This window comes from Musa acuminata, chromosome BXJ3-7, assembly GCF_036884655.1.
Source record: "Musa acuminata AAA Group cultivar baxijiao chromosome BXJ3-7, Cavendish_Baxijiao_AAA, whole genome shotgun sequence".
Classification (NCBI taxonomy): Eukaryota; Viridiplantae; Streptophyta; class Magnoliopsida; order Zingiberales; family Musaceae; genus Musa; species Musa acuminata.
Genome location: NC_088355.1, coordinates 4,811,263 through 4,822,520, shown reverse-complemented (window position 1 = coordinate 4,822,520; position 11,258 = coordinate 4,811,263). Strand labels below are relative to the sequence as shown.

The 11,258-nt window shown below is 39.3% G+C and overlaps 3 protein-coding genes and 1 non-coding gene across 5 annotated transcripts; 3 read left to right on the top strand and 1 right to left on the bottom strand.

Annotated features, from left to right (window-relative positions):
• The first annotated feature begins 807 nt into the window (after nucleotides 1-807).
• On the top strand, nucleotides 808-6,125 carry LOC135586569 (AT-hook motif nuclear-localized protein 1-like). The gene is made up of 6 exons (XM_065157763.1): nucleotides 808-934; nucleotides 1,039-1,441; nucleotides 2,382-2,449; nucleotides 3,870-4,001; nucleotides 5,243-5,404; nucleotides 5,776-6,125. The coding sequence occupies exons 2-6, from the start codon at nucleotides 1,120-1,122 to the stop codon at nucleotides 6,046-6,048; spliced, it is 957 nt and encodes a 318-aa protein (XP_065013835.1). The 5' UTR covers nucleotides 808-934; nucleotides 1,039-1,119; the 3' UTR covers nucleotides 6,049-6,125.
• Nucleotides 6,126-6,688: 563 nt separating this feature from the next.
• On the top strand, nucleotides 6,689-9,573 carry LOC135582251 (small ribosomal subunit protein uS10z/uS10x). 2 transcript variants are annotated; one of them, XM_065157764.1, is made up of 4 exons: nucleotides 6,689-6,817; nucleotides 6,916-7,052; nucleotides 7,131-7,244; nucleotides 9,316-9,573. In XM_065157764.1, the coding sequence occupies exons 2-4, from the start codon at nucleotides 6,935-6,937 to the stop codon at nucleotides 9,456-9,458; spliced, it is 375 nt and encodes a 124-aa protein (XP_065013836.1). In that variant the 5' UTR covers nucleotides 6,689-6,817; nucleotides 6,916-6,934; the 3' UTR covers nucleotides 9,459-9,573. The 2 variants fall into 2 exon arrangements, with proteins under 2 accessions (XP_065013836.1, XP_065013837.1); XM_065157765.1 differs by having other exon boundaries at nucleotides 6,693-6,817; nucleotides 6,921-7,052.
• LOC135643882 (small nucleolar RNA SNORD36) lies at nucleotides 8,610-8,696 on the top strand. The gene has a single exon (XR_010498373.1). It is a non-coding gene; the product is annotated as a small nucleolar RNA SNORD36 (small nucleolar RNA).
• A 564-nt stretch (nucleotides 9,574-10,137) lies between the features above and the next one.
• Nucleotides 10,138-11,258, bottom strand: LOC103990457 (large ribosomal subunit protein P1). The gene is made up of 5 exons (XM_009409597.3): nucleotides 11,118-11,258; nucleotides 10,928-11,027; nucleotides 10,662-10,788; nucleotides 10,473-10,570; nucleotides 10,138-10,354 (listed from the first exon to the last, which is right to left on the bottom strand). Exons 2-5 carry the CDS (start codon nucleotides 11,003-11,005, stop codon nucleotides 10,301-10,303), a joined length of 357 nt encoding a protein of 118 aa, XP_009407872.1. The 5' UTR covers nucleotides 11,006-11,027; nucleotides 11,118-11,258; the 3' UTR covers nucleotides 10,138-10,300.

Genomic DNA, 11,258 nt, shown 5'->3' with positions numbered 1-11,258 from the left:
ATGCTCATCGTAAGAACTAAGAGTTGATCTTGCCATATACCAAATGTATTTTAGTCTCTATATTTTTAAAAATTATATTGATATATTTATAATTATGAAAGTGAAATATTTAAATTTATTTATTTTAATATCATTAATTTTATTAATAAAAATAAAAAAATAAATTTGATAAGAAAATCTCTGTCCTCATCTCTGGTTGTTTTCCTCGTCTACAATACTCATTCACAACCTTCAATTATACCGTAGTTCGGGACTATCGATATTATTTATTATTAGAATATTAAAATTATAATTTTTTTATTTTTATTTTCATATCTTTATTTGTAAAATCGATAATAATAGGATAAATAAACTTATATATTTTATTTTTATAATTAAATAATATTAATATAATTTTATAAACTAACTACGAAGGATAATATATAATTAGTACGATCGCACGCACCCTACTTTTTTTACAGTATCGTAGCAGATGTAAATCTCTCTCTCTCACAGTTCAGAGGTCTCCAGTGGCAGTGCTGTGATTATTATCCACTCCAATGGCATTTAAGTCCCAATGATCATAATAAAGCGTAAAAGGACAAAAGAAGTAAGTGAGAGTCGAGCACAGGTGGAGTCTTCCAACAGGTCGCCTCTCTTCTAAATAACAAGAAATCTGACGTCAAAAATAAAATAAATAATAATAATTATTATATATATACATATATACGTATCTTTTGCATTCCCAAAGAGGTTATTTCGATATTTGTAGTATATATATTTTTCTCTCTTCTTACATTACTAATAATATTATAACAACAACAATAATAATAATTAAAATTCCTCTTTCTCTTTGCCTTTACATGCACTGTTCTCTCTTCATCTTCATGTTTCCTTTTGGTTTTGTGAGATCTGTTGTATTCCACTCGATGAGATAGAAGACGAGAGAAGTTAGGCAAGAGAAAAATATTTTGAGATTTTTTGTTATTTTTTATGATTTTTGTTGTTGCTGTTGTTGTTGTTGATGCGGAGCTCTTTGTGGTGTACTCTGATGGCCAGAGCTGGGGAGAACCCTAGCGATCGGAATCCGGCGGTGTCGAGCGCTTGATTTTGGAGATTCTTGGAGTAGTTCGTCTCGGTATGGAGGGCAGCGAACAAGGAGGGGCCCTTTCTCCTTCGGTCGCTGTGGCGGCAGCGGTGGTCGGGGAGGAGAAGCCCGCCAGCGAGATCAGTGGGATGGCCGCGGAGCCGATGAAGAAGAAGACGGGGAGACCGAGGAAGTACGGGCCGGACGGGAGCCTGCTTCGGCCGCTGAACCCGATGCCGATCTCGGCGTCAGTGCCGGCAGGCGTCAAGTACACGTCGGCGGCCGCGGTGGGGGCGACGTTGAAGCGGGGTAGAGGGCGGCCAGTGGGTTCGATGGCCAAGACGCCACAGTTGGGATTCGATTTGGAGCATTTAGGTAATCCTTTTTATCGCCAGTCTCCGTCTTATATCTTCACCGACTCTTGACCTAAAATTAAGGCGTCAGTTTTGCGTTGTTTTTTCTTTTCTTTTAATTTTCTTTTTCGTGTCTTATACATTTCTTTAATCCAAAAAATTATTGATGCTAAAATGACTATTCAGATTTACTGAATATTTCTTCTCTTCTTAATTGACTATTTTTTCTAATCCAAAAATTATTTTTCATGGAGGTTTGGTTTTACTGATGATGAGGGGGTCTGTGGATCCCAAAACGGTCCTTTTCTTGGCGTTGTCTCTGTTGCTTTTCATCTGAGTCCATTTTTGGTGGTAGCTGTCGGCTTGGAGTTGCAGAAACAAGTCACTGGGATCTGCCAGGGGGACCAGAGACCGATGATCTCTATCTGCAGATCCGATGAGGTAGGGGTGTGTCGGATCTGGTGGAGAAAGCAATGTTTGTGGGGTTGGCTTGGGGAACCGCGGACGTGGATGCTTGCTCTGGTGCCAGTCCTGAGAAGGTGGAGAACAAGAGCTGATGTGGTATAGGATCATTCTCCGGCTGAAGACATATGGGGAACAGTCATTGGATAAGAACTTTCTGTCTTGGTTCGGATTGTTCAAAGGGATGGACGACATGGTGTTCGCTGCTGCTTTTGACAAACAACATAACCTCTCAGTGTCCATCCTCAGGGAAACATGATGTCTTAGGCATTAATTCTTGTGGTCAAACTCAGTAACTGCTAGATCTGTGTGCCTGGATCTCTTCATCTCTTCTTCTCGAGTCATACCTGATGAATCAAAAGACTAGTTAGCTTTGGAGTTCCATGACTAGTAGCTGAAATGTATTTACCATATACAGTGTTGCATTTTGCTTGATTTGCTTCAAGAATACCCAGTACTTCAAAGACTTTTATTCTCTTTTCTGAATTGTATTGATGCAGGAGAGATGGGAGCCTGCTCTGCCGGCGCAAATTTCACACCTCATGTCATCACCGTTGCTTCTGGCGAGGTATTACTTCCTCGAACCTAAAATTAATTTCAACAGCTGTAACCCTTTATTGTAAAAAATCTGTCATATGCTGTATGCCATGCTAATTTTAGGCTGTCTACCATATGCCTGAAGTTCTTATCAAATACTTCTTTTCCTTTTTTAAATATGCCAATACAAGTATGCCGCTTTGGAGTTCCAGTGGCAATGGCTAGACTCAAATTGTAAACAGGTTCGACGAGTAACAAAAGGAGCATGCCAATAATATCTTAGAGCAAGCTCTTCTTAGTCTGTTATCATTGTAGGTGGTGCTAAAATCTTTCTCCATGGGCAATCGTTCAAGATAGTTCAAATTTCAGCTGAAATCCAGGTCATCTTTTCAGTGTAAATCAACTAGAAGCAGTGAGAAAAAGGCCTTTTTGTCACATTTTTTTAATTTCAGTTTACACTTTTGTCATCATCTTCCTCTCTTGCTAAACTTCTGCTGAACTTCCACTTGAGAACTCTGTGAATAATATGTTTCATTGGATTCATCTTTCACCAAAACTTGGATGCCTCCAGAAAACTATTCATTTTACAAAGTACTATTATGTAATGTGTATCTTCCAAAAACACAAGACATTAGACTTCAGGGAATCATTTGTTCGGAACTTCGGATAATACTAATGTCGCAGTTACTGCAACATAATATGATAAGAAAATAATGGTTGTTTGGATTTAAATACTGATAGAACAACAAAATTCAAATTTTGCATAAGATAAATGCAATATGCTGCAACATTTAAGTCTCTCATCCTTCTTTTGTAGTTTTGACATCTGTGTTCGCTTGGTTTGTTTTTATCTGTAGGTTGGTGACTTTTGTAGTTTTGACCTCTCTAATGGCATGTAACGGACAAAAGTAATGTATTCGATAAATGATGGCCTGATCAGACAAAATGCAGAATAATATTGGTTTGGCATAATTGGTGAAAATGGATTGGATAATATCTGGGAAATGTATCTATAAGTGGATAAAATCCTGATGTAGTTAATAATCAGATCAAAATTTTCTGTCTGTATGTGATATAAGGAAGTCTCATACATATTTTAATATCCAATTATCTTTTCTATTATGTATATAGAAACTTCTGATCTTCTATTAGAACAATACTGTTTCTGGAGAGGGCATAAAACTACTTGTTAGTTGCTTTGTCTGGTTTATTTTCCATTCAAGTTCTACTTACCTGGACTCTGAATATCAAAAAACAAATTGAAAAAACAAAATCAGGTTCTAATCTGATTTTTTTTGTGAAATTAATCAGGAAAAGAAGTCAGGAGTCTCCTTTCAATGGAGTTTGATAAAGTTGCAAAGCCTCCTCTTATATGTTTCTTTTTTTATCTTGTCAAGATACCAAAACCTCTATTGAACATATTTCTAATTTACGTCTGTTATTGTTTGCAGGATGTTACCATGAAGATCATATCATTTTCACAGCAAGGGCCTCGAGCAATTTGTATTTTATCTGCTAATGGTATTATCTCAAATGTCGCACTTCGTCAACCATATTCAAGTGGTGGTACATTAACTTATGAGGTTTGTATATATCTTCATATAAAATATAGGATTCAAGTGTGGCAGTTTATGTCTTGGTAGAGAATGAAGTATGCGATTCAAGTGTGCCAGCTTTTTATAAACAGATCATCTAGTGTTGAATCGTATTATGAAAATAAAAAGTTTAGAATATTAAGAAGCACATATTCATGCAAAAATCTCGAGCAGCAAACATTGAAGATAAAATAATGTTATATTATTGCCTGCAAGTAAGTTATTGCTAATAAACATATCTTGATCCATTGGTTTGTTTGTGCCTTTGAGATGAAATTACTCCTTATGTGAAGTTTGTCACTTCTTCTTGACTCCTATTTTTGGGGAAATTTTGGACCTTTGCCCTGGCATTGCATGACCTCAGACAAAGTAGAACTTTCTAAATTTTTTAGCGGTCCATCTTTTATTTGACTTTGCCACATTTTGGAATTAGGCACTATGTTTTCTTTTGGCTGTAAAACTGTGCCGGAACATTGAGCCTTCTGTATGTTTAGACCATTTTTTTTCTCCAAAATATCACTTCTGCTCATTTGCTTTGTGGAATTTTTCTAATTTTTAGTGTTATTATCATGCTTCTCTTATCGTATGTGCTAGAGCTTTTTTCCCAAAAAAAGATGTAATCGTTTATGATAAGAATGATCGTGCGTCTTTGAAAGTGATGCTTGACACTGTTTGCATTTACTATGAAATATTTATTTTTTATATTTTGGTTCAGTAATACTTTAGATTCCTTGTTTTCATATTCTTATTCATTTCTCACTCTATGTAAATGTTTTTAGTGCTCATTTGCTCTTTCTGCTGAACTTTTTTATGTACAGAGGTGCTGAATATATTGTCACTCTAACACTTCTTTGAGCTCTCTTATTCTTTCTTTTTTATACTAAAGACAGTTTTACTTGTATGTTAATATTTAAAATTTCTGAAGATTAATTTGATCCTTTATTGGTGCTTTTAAAATGATATTAATATTTAAAATTTCTATAAAGTTGTAGACTACTGTTACGCCTTTCCGAAATGTCAGAGTTTACCCTTCAGAGTGGGTTCTTTTAAATTGGCAAACTAAATAAATGAGCTAATCTTGATGGCGTTTACTACTACTAACACTTTTAGCAGTAAAGTGTGTCTAAATACTTTCTGTCATTGCTCATCAGCTATAGGTAGAGACTTGCAACCTTTTTGGTGAGTGCGGGTGCTGTTGTTTATAATGTCTCTAACCTGCTGTTTATCAGGGCCGGTTCGAACTGCTCTCCTTATCTGGATCTTTCATGCCAACCGAAAATGGTGGAACGAGAAGCCGATCGGGTGGTCTAAGTGTTTCTTTGGCAAGTCCAGATGGTCGAGTCGTCGGCGGAGGAGTTGCTGGTTTGCTGGTGGCTGCAAGTCCAGTGCAGGTAATAGCGCTCAAGTCTGCACATTCTCGTGATCTAAAATTGTGTCATTTGCCTGCCTGAATAATTCTTTTCGCTGGAAACCTTTTTTTGCTTTCAATCAAGTTTCTTTGAGCTTAAACCAAGTGAGTACACTTCTAAGCATCTACCTTTGGTTTCCCACTGATGTTTTAATCGAGTGAGGTGGATGAATTATACTGCCTGCCTTTTCGGCATCTGATTTTTCACTGCGTCCCGTTTTATGTTTCTTAAGTACTGATGTTTGATCTTTATATGTGCAAAATACCGGGAATATTTTGCTCAGGTGAACTAACGGTTGCAAAACCTATGCATATTCAAACATCATTCTTAGCTTCCCTGCTCTTCTGCGGTAGGTTGTAGTGGGAAGTTTCTTGCCAAGTTACCAGATGGAGCAGAAAATTAAGAAGCCCAGACTGGAAGCTGGATCAGCATCGACACCACCGTCCGCCGCTCCCAGTTCCAGCGCAGACGCGGAGGAAGCTTTCGGAAGCGGGCAAGGGCAGCAGGATCGGGCGGCAACCGGGAAACTGGATCCTTCAACTATGTCCCCTCTCGGGGAGGAAAGCTGGGCTGCTTCCTTACGGTCAGTGCCTGCAGACATAAACATGAGTTTGCCTGGAGGATGAAGTCGCACCAGGGTCTCATTTGTATCACTGCTAATCATGCATTTGCTTTCATCAATAATAGACTTTAAATGGTTTGATATTAGGTTTCATAACTCGAGTTGGATTGATGTTCGACGTTGTAACACGGGGTTTTAAACCGATGACAATTAATTCCAGTCGTTCTCGCTACTTTTCCTGTAAAATTTTTTGTAGCATGCGACGATCCTGATCATTCTTCGATTGTTATTGCTGATAAGGAACGTGATGTGTTTGTTCTTGCAACTGTGCCGACCATGACCCAGTTGATTCTTCCAAGCGGAAGCTCCAAGCCCAGCTCTGCTCCGACGAGTTAGTTCTTGCATCCTAACTGCAGGATGTGAGAGAGAGAGAGAGAGAGAGAGAGAGAGGGAGGAGGAGGAGCTGCGAAGCAACCGGAGGCGGAAGTCAACAGGTGCGCGGGGGGAAGGTGAACGCCGCACCCCCTTCTTCGTTCTCCTCCTCTGCAAGAAAAGTTAAGTGGACCTTCTCGAGGTGACCCGTCGACCTTCCCGCGTTCTTTCCCTCCTCTCTTGTCGTCTCCGTCGTGGTGTCGTGTCTCACCGCAGTCGCTACCGCCCTCTTGGAAATTGCACGGAGCTCTGAGGGGGTATATGTGAAATATAGAATAGTCATGGATGCACGTGTAAAAGTGTCCTCCTCGTCCAATATAACTTCGATCCCCAGCGAACCCTATCCTCCCGAGTGTTATTATTGTTCTGCTACGCCGTAGGCGGCGGCCAAGAGAAGCAAGGTAAGGATAACAGTTCTTCTTCTTGCTTCGAGGATCGTCTATCCTTTGGAAGTTCCATCTCCGCTCCGAGGTGTTAGGTCTTGCCTTGTGCGTGCTAGATTAGGGTCTTTTTTGTTCATGGCGGCGGCGTACGGAGCAATGAAACCGACCAAGTTGGGGCTTGAAGAGCCCCAGGAGCAGCTCCACCGTATCCGGATCACCCTATCCTCCAAGAACGTCAAGAATCTCGAGAAGGGTGCGTGCCTCACTTCGATTCGGTTCCTTCGTTTTTTCCTCCATCTTTTCCCTTTCTGATCGGTTTTTTGTTGTATAGTTTGTGCGGATCTGGTGAGGGGAGCGAAGGACAAGCGGCTGACCGTGAAGGGGCCCGTGAGAATGCCCACCAAGGTCCTCCACATCACCACCAGGAAATCTCCTTGTGGCGAAGGTATTAAAATCCTCCCTGTTCTTATCATGTCCTTTTCTTTGCTCATCATGCCAATCTTGGAAGTTTTGCGTACCTCGCACTAGTTTGATAGCCTCTAGAATTGATGCCCATGATAAACTTAATGTTGCCATTTAAAAGCTTCAATTGCATTGGATGTTGATGCTGTTGCTGTATGTTAGGGTTCTTTGGTATAGGACACTTTGGTGGGGTTAAAGTTACAATTGTGTTGTTTGATTGTCTTGCAGTGATAGTTAAAACGTCCATATGGTCTCATTTTGGATATAAGTCGTGATATTTATGGTTGGGGATTTGAATAAACGACAATTGAATCACCACACCAAGAGATAAATGTTACATTTTGGTAATGCTAAAAATAATACGCTAGTTCACAATATATCTGCCAGTTCGTTGCTCTCTGGTATAATAACTGCTGCGTTGTCATACAAGTCCCATTTTTCATAGTAGCTTAGTAAATGTTCATGTCCTTTCATAGCATCCCCTTGAATATTGTATTTCTTTCCAGCAAATTACTTATCGAGCACAGATGATAGTTCTGATCAATGATGCTGTATATGATAAGTGAAACCAAAGTTATAGCTACCTGCAAAACGAAGCTTAGTGGTTTCTTCAGTTGACTTGGCATACATTCATATTAAGAAACGGAAGAATGAGCTTCTGCCCCTGAAGTACTGGACATTGAGCTTTTTAAAGCTGATTCTTAGTCAAATGGCAGCGTTTGGTGAAGTCCATGTATACATATGTATGTAGATATATGTCCATGTATACGCATGTATGTAGATATACACGTACAAATTCGCATTTATATCTATTCTACAAGCAACTGCCAACTATACATGCTTTGTTTTCTTAAAGAAAATCATGAGCTCCATAAACTGTAGTCGACAAGCTACAAAAGCATTGGACAGTGTATCCGACTAGGCAATTTGGAAGATAAAAAAATGATTCACGCTGTCTTTAAGTCACTTTATACATGTTTAAGGGGTTATGGTTTATTGTTTAGATTTTGGCAAGAAAATGTATAGCCAAGTGTTTCTGTAAAGATTGGTTACAAAAGTTTTTGTCAGCACTTGCTGCAGTCGGTTGTGTGAACCAAAATCCTATTAATAATTAGGAACACATTCCCGGTGTAGTAAAAGCTCGATCGTCATTTCAAATATTGGAAATTTGCAAAGTTTCAGACTTAACAAAAGGAGAGTATTTTGTGTTTGTTAAACACCATTTTTGAATGCCTTTGCAAATGTTTCTTGCATTCATTGCTTGTATCAAAATGTAAATCGATGGTTCTGGGAATTAATTGGCTTTAAATGCATAGTTGTATGTGGTTGCTGGCAGATGATTTCTACAGTGCAAATGATGGGAGGATAATTTAGTTGATGCTGAGATATTCTTTATGAAGTTTCAACACATCGAGTTTTTTAATACTGATGCACAGTCTATTTGCCTATGGTCTTACCATTAAGTTCTTCAATACTAATGACAAGTTAGGATTTTGTCATTTCTTTCAACTTCATTTGGTCTTGGCATGGAGTACTACTTTGAAAGAAAGGCTCCTTGGAGAAGTTGAGCAGAATTTATTACCCTCATGATATGTAGACTGTGATAAGCATACTCTATGTACTCCATGTTTACAAATGAAAACGGGTTGTAGACTCGATTTACGTCCTTCCGACCAGGTCTGGTGCTACTTTAGTTCGTTTAATCATTTTTTTTTTCTTTTCAAAATAAGCTTCTGATCACATGATCAAACAGCAGAGCTTTGTATTCCTCCTGATAACATGATTTGTGTTTAACCGCTTTTAGTTGTTTTGGAGTCTTCAATTTCCTGCTTCACCGTAAGGATGGCCTGCTGGTGTGCTTGCTCTTCAGGCTCCTTTACGATTGTAGAGTTTTTGTGTTGTAGGCATGCATATAGAAAGGTCAAGTTAGAGGTGGTCAACCACGTTCATGACAAATTGAACCAAGAAATGCTTTTCATTCTATTTATGATGTGGTCAGCTATTTTTGTGAAACTTGATGATCACCTCTTTTTTGTTTTCTTTGTTGTTTGCAGGAACCAACACATGGGATCGATTTGAGCTCCGTGTACACAAGAGGGTGATCGATCTTGTCAGCTCTTCCGAGGTTGTGAAGCAGATTACCTCGATCACCATCGAACCTGGGGTGGAGGTCGAAGTGACAATTGCAGAATCGTAAGCTTGTCTTCGTTGAGTAATCCAATAGTTTATTTTTGCGACATTATATTCCAAGGGAGATATAAGATCCAACTGTCGTAATAAAATTTCGATCTGTTGCCGCAGCTTTTAGTTAAGACCATTTGGTTCGATCTCGAATTTTCATATAGCTCTCTTATCCTCTCAGGTAGACAGCTGCAATTTTCATATCGCATTGTGACTGACATTTCTAATTATGGTGGCCATTACTTTTTATCATAATAGAAAATTTGTCTTAGCAATATGCCATGTAAAAATTCGAGTTAATTATAGATTCATATTTATATTTAATTTAATTTAATTTTTCATATTATCGATTCTGTTGACTGTTGATGAAAATATCACACTTATTATTATATTAAAAAAATAATTTTAAAATAAAATTATAAAGATAATTTTGATATGAAAACAATTTTTTTAGGAAACTGAAGTGATATAATGTTATTTCATTTTTTTCTCTGTGTCATTGAAATTTTTATTAAAATATAAAGTGAGAGATATAATTTTATATCTCATCCTTAATGAGAATTATTATTATGAAAAGTATAAAGATTTTAATATAATTTTTAAAAATATATGGATAGAATAGCCCCGTTAAGCTGAAAACCACCGATTCCCACATTACGTTTACAATGGCTCAAAAAATTAAAATATGCCATCAATATCAAAATGAGCTTAATAACTTAATTCACTGATGTGAAAAGTAACCACAAGTATGGAGAAGAATCTGAAATCTCATGACACTCATAATGGATGACCAGACTTCGCGATGGCAGTAAGCAAACTTATATCAAAAACCTAACAAAGATAACGATTTAGCGATCTCTAATCAAACAAACTGAATCCCATGTCGTCATCACTCTCTTCCTTGGGCTCCTCCTGCAGCAACAACGTCGGCGGGAAACACGTCAAACCTTTCGGCCGTACCAATCCAACCCAAATGATTGGAATCTCGTGCAACGACAACCTATAGATAATCCAAGAGCAAAATTCTCACCTTTTTCTCCTCCGCGGCTGGATCAGCAGCAGGGGCAGCGCCACCACCCGCACCGGCGGCCGGGCCGGCGGAGACTGCCACAGCAACACCACCTCCCCCTGCAAGAACATCCAAACATTCTGCAAAGTAAGTCTCGGAATCGATTTTTTTTTTTTCTAAGCCAAAGAAAAAGAAAGCAAGAAATCGAACCACCGGAGCCGACGCTCAAGATGAGATCATCGACGCTCCTCTTCTCGAGGAGCTTGGCGAAGAGGGGCGCCCAGTAGGATTCGATCGTCAAGTTGGCGGCCTGTACCACGGTTAAGATCTTCTCCGACTGATCGTTTCGGGAAGGCGGCAAAAGAAAGGAATAAAAATGATCACACAGAAACAGAGACCAAGTCATTAAAGTCATGACGCCCGCTGCGGACGAAAGAAGAACCGTAAATAAAGAGGGAGGGAAACGAGGGAAGAACCGTGATGGGGATGCCATCATCGTGGAGGATGAGAGCGGCGTAGGTGCAGGCGAGCTCTCCGATTGAAGAAGCGGCCATCGGGAGAGGAAGAGCTCTGTCGCTGAACGACAACCAAAAAGATGAACAACGGGAGAAAGAACTCGGGGAAACGAAGGGATCGACAGCGAGGAGATGTAGATAGAGAGATTACCTTCGGAGATTTGGGGGCGTCAAGCAGACGAGGGCAAAGGTCAGCGGCGGAGTGTGACAGGGGAAGAGAGTTATAGGAGGGAAGAACTAGGGTTTTCATGGGCACGCCACTTGGAAGTCGACGTGCGGTTCGCCGTTATGC